Source organism: Pan troglodytes, chromosome 20, assembly GCF_028858775.2.
Source record: "Pan troglodytes isolate AG18354 chromosome 20, NHGRI_mPanTro3-v2.0_pri, whole genome shotgun sequence".
NCBI lineage: Eukaryota > Metazoa > Chordata > Mammalia > Primates > Hominidae > Pan > Pan troglodytes.
The window spans coordinates 54676910-54685902 of NC_072418.2; the positions used below are offsets into that span (position 1 = coordinate 54676910).

Consider the following 8993-nt stretch of genomic DNA (forward strand, 5'->3'; position numbering starts at 1 on the left):
ATCTCCAGTTAGACAGCATCAGAACTGAATTTCATTGTAGGATAGACAGTGGTGTCTCCAGAGAATTGGAGACTTGCTCTGTTTGGAAAAAAGCCCACACATATGCTGTTAGAAGTATGTGTGTAAATAGAGAAGTGAGTTTTTGCTTAATCATATATCTTTGTTGTTTATTGTTTTCCTCTCATTTTTTCACCTTGGTAATTTTTTGTTTCATTTCCCTGAATCTCTGAAGAAGAAAGGGCCTGGACTCTCATATTCTTTGACCCTTGTTATTTGGAGGGATGAACTCCAGTCTCCCACAGAAGGTTAGAGGTGAAGGAACATTCGGACACATAGGTTTCTAAGATGAGTAGTTTGATGACATCTCCAAGGTGTCTTCTGGGAATGGTAAGAAACCCTGAGTTTCTGTCACTGGATTGATTCCAGCTCCATTGTTCCCTTGTCCTTCAGCAAAGTCTCTGCTGAAGCCTATTATGTAAAAATCACAGGACACCATTGGTTTAAACTGAGCTACTGTACTACACTCAACAAACAAAACCAAAATAGAGTCACTCATACTAAAGTTCTATGTCACCAAACCAAAAACTAAGTTGTTTATCTGGCTTTCCAAGAAATCATAAAGAGAGAGAGAGAGAGAGAGAAAATAGCCAAATTCCCAAACAGGTCACTTTCAGTAGCCATGAAAATGCCTCTGCTTTAATCCTTACAAAAGAAGTAACATAAGTAACCATGTCAGTCAATCTGTTTTGTTTGTTTGTTTTTTTAATTATTGTTTCCCTATTCCCACTGTATGGAAAAAGCAACTTTGAAATGACCATTCAGCTTTTTTTTCTTTGTTTCTGCTTTCTTTAGCCCTCCTCTCCCTATAAAATCAAACTTCTCTGTTCTACTCATCAATACAGGCATTCTGTTTTGAGGGATGAGGTGTTGTCTGATTCTAGAATTATGAATAAAGCCAATAAAAACTTTACACTAAATTAGTTGTAATTTTGTCTTTTGACAAATCCTTGGAGCTTGTGTTGCTCAACAGGAAGCCAGGGACTGGCCACAAGAAAAGGAACTCAGCTAGTGGTAAGTTGGGGTCTGGCAATTTAAAAATTATTGTTGGAATCCCTGCTGTATGACAGACATTTCCTAAACTCTGGAGCAGGGCTGTACAATGAAGTATCTACTTGCCAAATACAGCTTTTTTGTTTTGTTTTGTTTTTTCAGTCTTTTTTTTTTCTTTTTTCTTTTCTTTTCTTTTATTTTATTATACTTTAAGTTTTAGGAAATGATGAGTTCATGTCCTTTGTAGGGACATGGACGAAGCTGGAAACCATCATTCTCAGCAAACTATCGCAAGGACAAATACAGCTTTTGAGTGCTTGCTATTTTTCTCATTTAACCTTAAGTGTGCTATAAATATAAAATGCATCTCATGTCTTCTAAGACTTAGTATGAAAAAAGAACGCCATTTATCTCATTAATAATTTTTATTCTGATTAAATGTTCCAATGATACCCTTTTTGATATGTAGGATTCAAGAAAATATATTATTGGTGTTAATTTCCCAAATGTTTCCTACTCTGTTTACACGTGGCTACTTGAAAACTATAAGACACAAATATGGCCCGTGTTTACAGATCACATTATGTTTCTATTGGACAGTGCTATGCTAGAGACATAGCACTGAAAGAAGGTGCTACTTGTGGAGTTTGTATATCAGTGCAGAAAGTATTTATGATAGAAAATAAATGAACAAACAAATAAGAAAAGCATCTGGTGAGATAGGCTGGACCTGGGGCAGCTGTTTTGCAAATGGATTAAGAGAATATCTCTCTGAGGACAAGATATTTAAGCTAAAATATAAATATTCAGAAAGAGCCAGGTGTGGAAAACTCCAGAGGAAGATCATAGTAGGCAGAAGGAAGAGAGAAAGCAAAAGCCCTGAAATGGCAAGAAGCTGGCATGGTCAAGGAATCAAGGAGTCCACCATGGGTCCAGCACAGTGTGTCAGGTGAGAGTGCAGAGATGAGGTCTGGGGACACACAAGACAAATCTCAGGGTGCTTGAGAAGTGTGAGTTAGAAATGTGGAAGCCATAGAAGAGTGCTGAGAAGAATAACATCATTGTCTTATTTTTCCTTTTGAAATATAATTTGTCTGTGTCTGGATTTTAGCAGAGGGAATAGCAGGACCAGGAACAAGCTATCTGCAAAGTTTGTACAAATATCCAAGCCTGGCAGGGCCATGGACATGGGTAGTGGAGATGGAGATGGCTCTGGCTGTGCATTCAGCATGTTCTGTAGATATAATCAATAGGACTTGGATTGTATTGGGTGGTAAGGAAAATGAAAGGTGAGTTCTACATTTAGAGCTTTAATAACTGAATATTTAAACTCCAAATAGATACAGAATATTGGAAGAACGGCAGGTTTGGGAGGAAGGGACAAGCAACAGTTTAGTTTGGGCAATGTTTAGTTGGGCAAGGTGCCAACGATAAGAGTAGCGATCTAACTGACCCCAAAGCCCAGTGCTCTTTACTCTGTAACAGTGATGCTCAACTGGGGGGAATTTTGCCTCCCACGGGACCTTTGACAATGTCTATAGACACTTTCAGTTGTCACTCCTGAAGGGGGAGTTGCTACTAGCATCGGTGGATAGAGGCCAGGGGCGCTGCTAAATATCCTACTGTGCACAGAACAGTCCCCCACAACAAAGAATTATGCAGCCCCAATTGTCTGTAGTGCCAACGTTGAGAAACCTTGAGCTACATTAAACAATGTCCCATGAAAGACCTCAGTGAAAGTGACTGGTAATGACAGGAAGAAAAGAAGGAAGAGAGAAAGGGAAAGGAGGAAAAAACCATGATACTAGGGTATGACCACATGCTGGAAATATCTGGGGAACTCCTTTCAAATGCAGCGTTTTAGAGTTGCAACGGTAGTGGCTCTAAAGTTGCTCATCCTGAATTTCAAATCTTGCTGCCTCCACTGACCGGCTGGACATGATGCTGAAAAAAAAAACCTACAAAAACCCCAAGGCCATGAATTCCCTCTGGTACAAAAAGGGGTAATGATGGCTGCCCACAATGTTATTATGAGTATTATATGTGAACAAGTGGTGGATAATTCTGTTACTTTTAGAGAGGCTGGATATCCCAAGGTAGGAAGAGTCTCTAATTTTCCTGGCCATAAAAATCACTGTAGCTTTTACACAGAGAGATTCTAGAGTTGGGTTCATGAACATGCATTTTAACAAATACCTTGGATGTTTCTGATACAGCCCACAGACCACAGTATAAGCAAATTTGGTCAAGTGGCAAAGACACAAGGGACACAGAGACCTTTGGGTTGAGTTGGATGCAACAGCTTCCCATGTGACCTGGTGCAGAGGCAGGGACTGTAATTTTGTGATTCTGTTTCTTAAAAGCAAGGAAATAGATCCCAGAAAGATGCCAGGATATCTTCCCATAGTGTTATTGCCCAGAATTTAGTCATGTTTCCACCAATAAAGCAATCCCTTGCAAAGCAAAAGGAATTCTAGTTAAAACAAATTAGAAAATCAAGATATGCCCGCAAAGATGGAGGAGGGATACCTTCCCCCAAAAGAGTGAGTAACTGAACAAAATTGCAATTTGATTTGCAGAGAAGAAATGAAGAACAGTTATTTGTGGGGGCAGGGGGCATCACCAGCAATATCTGTCAGAATTGTTGCATAGAGAAAGGGCTTAGAAGTCAGACTAAGCTAGATTAAAGATCTTTGTCTACTGTTTCCTACTTAAGTGACCAGCAGATTTCACAATTGCTCTCAACATTGAGTCATTCTTGTGGAAACTACAAACAATGAATATTACAGAGCTACTATGTAGACCAAACTACAACCCATATGTAGCAATTAACACAGTGAATAGTCTCTGATAAGAACCCTACAAATACTAGCTAAATATTCATGCTCATTCCGTTTATCCCACTGACCTTGAAGATATACAATGGATGCTAATTCACTGCATCCCAAACAGAGAACTTTATATCAAGTAGGGACGATGAAAAGCAGACGGGAGAAAGTAAATATAGGGCCCTCTTTGTTGACTTCATCTAGCACAGAATCTATAGGATGTAATATATTTCTGCTCTTTTTTTTGTGGGGGGGGAAATGGAATCTACTCTGACACCCAGACTGAAGTGCAGTGGCACGATCTTGGCTCACTGCAACCTCTGCCTCCCGGGTTCAAGCAATTCTCCTGCCTCAGCCTCCTAAGTAGCTGGAGTTACGGGCTCTTGCCACCACACCTGGCTAATTTTTGCATTTTTAGTAGAGATGGAGTTTCACCATGTTGGCCAGGCCAGTCTCCAACTCCTGATCTCAAGTGATCCACTCCCCTCAACCTCCTAAAGTGCTGGGGTTACAGGCATGAGTCACCACGCCCGGCCTATAGCATGTAATATATGTCTACATATTACAAGTAATGGTTCAAAATCCTCTTCAGCTAACTCAATCCAAACCCTAAAACTTCAAATTAAGTATCAACTAAAAAATAGGTCAAGGGTCCTCACAGTGGGAGGGACAGGAGCTGGGAGACTGGGAGAGCATGTGGCCGAAAGAAGTTGCAGAGCTTGCCAGCATGTTTGCATTGAGTGATGGAGGCCACAGATGTGAACCTTCTGACTCTGAGTCTTGTGCCTTCCTCACGAAGCTGAAGCTGCCTATGCTCAATTTTCCATTGTCCATACACTCTCAGTTCAGTATTTCCGCTAGTGGACAGAGCCCTTTAATCCTCTTGGTAATCAGCTTGATAGGTGGCATGCATATTAATAATGATGGGAATATAGAGAACTATCGTTTCCCAAAGGAACTCCGAGAGAGTGCCAATTTTACGTTATAACCATTCACAAGGCTCACTGGGGCGGGTCTGCTGGTAGGAGGAGGAGCTATAGTGGAAGTTAATGAATAGTTGTATTGTAAGATGGTGTCACAGCTGAGAAATGGCCATTGCTGAAATGTTTCAGGTGTGGGAAGATGGAAACCAACTTCTCCATTCCTCTGAATGAAACTGAGGAGGTGCTCCCTGAGCCTGCTGGCCACACCGTTCTGTGGATCTTCTCATTGCTAGTCCACGGAGTCACCTTTGTCTTCGGGGTCCTGGGCAATGGGCTTGTGATCTGGGTGGCCGGATTCCGGATGACACGCACAGTCAACACCATCTGTTACCTGAACCTGGCCCTAGCTGACTTCTCTTTCAGTGCCATCCTACCATTCCGAATGGTCTCAGTCGCCATGAGAGAAAAATGGCCTTTTGGCTCATTCCTATGTAAGTTAGTTCATGTTATGATAGACATCAACCTGTTTGTCAGTGTCTACCTGATCACCATCATTGCTCTGGACCGCTGTATTTGTGTCCTGCATCCAGCCTGGGCCCAGAACCATCGCACCATGAGTCTGGCCAAGAGGGTGATGACGGGACTCTGGATTCTCACCATAGTCCTTACCTTACCAAATTTCATCTTCTGGACTACAATAAGGACTACGAATGGGGACACATACTGTATTTTCAACTTTGCATTCTGGGGTGACACTGCTGTAGAGAGGTTGAACGTGTTCATTACCATGGCCAAGGTCTTTCTGATCCTCCACTTCATTATTGGCTTCAGCGTGCCTATGTCCATCATCACAGTCTGCTATGGGATCATCGCTGCCAAAATTCACAGAAACCACATGATTAAATCCAGCCGTCCCTTACGTGTCTTCGCTGCTGTGGTGGCTTCTTTCTTCATCTGTTGGTTCCCTTATGAACTAATTGGCATTCTAATGGCAGTCTGGCTCAAAGAGATGTTGTTAAATGGCAAATACAAAATCATTCTTGTCCTGATTAACCCAACAAGCTCCTTGGCCTTTTTTAACAGCTGCCTCAACCCAATTCTCTACGTCTTTATGGGTCGTAACTTCCAAGAAAGACTGATTCGCTCTTTGCCCACTAGTTTGGAGAGGGCCCTGACTGAGGTCCCTGACTCAGCCCAGACCAGCAACACAGACACCACTTCTGCTTCACCTCCCGAGGAGACGGAGTTACAAGCAATGTGAGGTCGGGGATATTTTTGGGCTCTGTCTTTTTCTACGCTGCGTTAAGCGGAAAAAAAAAATTCTGACAGTGTTTTTCTTCCTCTTTCATACCACCACCACCACCACAATCATCAACATAAAGGAAGTCTGTACCAAATCTGTAGGGGGTTTTCCCCACAACCAAGCAATAGACACCAGCTGGGTGTCCTACAATTAAATTCCAACACTATCTACCTGGAGCTACTGTCAGATCCCACAGGTTTAAGGGCTCATTCCCCAAGTCTGCTCCTCCAGTTGAGACACAAGTCACAAATCCAGGCTTCTGAAACTTCGGACCAACCAGCTTCAATCAGGGTTCCCACTACCCCCTCTTTGGGGGTAGAGTGGCTCATGGAACTCAGAGAAACATTTATTTTGGCTTGCTGGTTTATTATAAAAGCAAGGTTTATTATAAAAGATACTACAAAGGATACAGATGAAGAGGCACATAGGGCAAGGTACAGGGTTCCATGCCCTCCCTGAGTGCATCACCCTCTGGGAACCTCCGTGTGTTCACGTCTCATGAAGCTCTCCAAATCCAGTCCTCTTGGGTTTTTATGGAAGCTTCATGATGTCAGCATTCTTTCCTCCAGTGTATAGGATGGGACCCTCTCTGGGGAGGGTCTTAAGACCCACAATTAGAAAGGCGAGGGAAGATTAGAGTCCTGCTTTGGGGTAGATGAAAGGAAAGGAGAGAGATTCTGTTTCCTGAGGCTTAATACACCCAACATTATAACAAAGGACTGTAGCAAGGGCTATGGGAGTTCTGAAGCAGAAACCATGGGCTAAAACCAACATACATCTTAATACCAGATACCCTAATCCCAGTCCTAACTTCATTTAACCTTGGTCACATTGAGTCATTCCAGGATGAGTGGCTCAAGTATTTCCTCAGGGAAAATACTTCTGTGCCCCCTGATTTGAGGGTAAGAAGTAGATAATGAGGCCACTGTGGGTGTTATTTTTTCATGTCTGGACCTCAGCCTATATCCTGAGACTAAGTGGAAGTGGGAAAAGAGTACAAGAGACAAAGTGGGGATATTTGTAAGGCTTAGATGAGATAGTGTTCTTTTAGAAAAAAACTTTATCTTACCATTAAGTAAAATGTTTGCCATAGGCTTTCTGGGGCTTTCTCTTTTTAAAGTCAGACTGTTGAAGGCTTCTTCTATTCTTATTTGTTAAGAGTTTTCTTTTATTGTTTAAATCATGAATGAATGTTGAATTTTATTAAATGCAGTTTCTGTAAATATTAACGTGATCATATTATTTTTATTCTTTCATTTACATAATTATAAATTAGATTAAGTTTTCAATGTTAAGCTACCCTTGCATTTATGAAATAAACCACGCTTGCTCATGATGGTTTTTGAACATTTATAATCTGTCTCACAGATTTGTTTAGAATTTCTGTATTTATGTTTATGTAGAGATGGCTCTGTTATTTCACTTTTCTCTACTGTCCTTGTTAACTTTTACATAAAACTTACGTTTTCCTGAAAGGAGTTTGGAAGTGATTTTCTGATTCTATCCTCGGGTATTATATCTTTGTCAAACATTTAGAAAAATTTGCTAGTGAAGCCAACTGGATCTTGGGTTTGCTTTTTGGGAAGGCTTTTAAATATAGGTTCGATTTCTTTAACAATTATTAGACCTGGCAGTTTTCTTTTTCACATTGTTCACTTTTGGTAAACTGTGATTTTCAAATTCAAGGAATTTGGCCATTTCATCCCAATTACCAAACTTATGTAATCACCCAGTGGGTTCTTCCTGCCTGCTGCACAGACAAAACCAGTTTACTGAGACTGTAGTATTGCAGTAAAGAAAGATGCAGTATTGCAGTAAACATGATGCTGGCCACATGGATGAACTGGAGTTATCAGTCAAATCAGTTTCCCTCAAGGCTGAGAGGTTATGGTTTTTCAAAGATAGTTTGGTGGGCAGGAGACTAGGGAATGGGTGCTGCTGACTGGTTGGGAAGGCAATCATAGGAGAGTGGAAAGTGGTCCTCAAGCACTGAGTCTGCCTTGGAGTGAGAGGGTCACAGGACCACTTGAGTCATAAGTCATGAGCCCTGGTAAGGTCAGTCAGTTGCTAGAATGCAAGTCTGAAAAACATCTCAAAAGACTAATCTTAGGTTCTACAATAGAGGTGTTACCTATAGAAGTGATTGGGGAAGTCACAAATCTTGGTCTTTACTGCCCAGGTGTCTCTGGCCACATGACGTCTGGCAATAAAGGATTATAGAAACTATAATCCTACATTTTAGCAGAATTCAGACTCCTTGAATAATCCTCATCTTAGGGCCTTTCATTACTTTTCAGTCTCAGAGCAAGAAGGGTGTTAGTTAGGGAAGGCCTACTATCATCCTTGCTTCCATGTTAAACTATAAACTAAATTCTTCCCCGGTTATCTTAGCCTACAACCAGGAGTGAACAAAGACAGATAACCTTTGAGGCTAGAGGCAGGAAGGAGTCAGCCACGTTAGATTTCTCTCACTGTCAAAATTTTTGCAAATGTGGTTTCACTTATTGGCATGAGACAGTATAATAACTGTATGGTACTTGATATGTTTCTTTCAAGTAATGAGAATGTAAGCTACCTGAGGGCAGGTATTTTGGTCTATATTGTTTGCTGATGGATCCCAATCCCCTGCAAATAAGATAGTGTCTGATATGTGATAGGCACTCAATAAATGTTTATGGCATTGATAAACAATAATATCACTTAATGTCCAGTCAAAATTATCTCCAGCCCTCATAATATGAATCAGGTCAGGTCTAGTAAATTCCCATCCTCAGGTCCACAGTATTTGTAAATTCCCAGCTGGCTTACATTTTCATGAACATTTCTGATTTTGAGTTTCCGCTTAAGTAAACTACTCCAGTTAACCATTGCCTAAAGACTTCATATTTA

At 41.1% G+C, this 8993-nt stretch overlaps 1 protein-coding gene across 1 annotated transcript in view; it reads left to right on the forward strand.

Annotated features, from left to right (window-relative positions):
* Nucleotides 1–7329, forward strand: part of FPR3 (formyl peptide receptor 3) — a 28912-nt gene extending 21583 nt beyond the window's left edge. Inside the window, exon 2 of the mRNA XM_001174303.6 lies at nucleotides 4991–7329. Within this exon, the coding sequence (XP_001174303.1) occupies nucleotides 5001–6062 (1062 nt within the window). The 5' untranslated portion in view covers nucleotides 4991–5000 and the 3' untranslated portion in view covers nucleotides 6063–7329. The remainder of the gene's footprint in view (nucleotides 1–4990) is intronic.
* Nucleotides 7330–8993: the final 1664 nt, after the last annotated feature.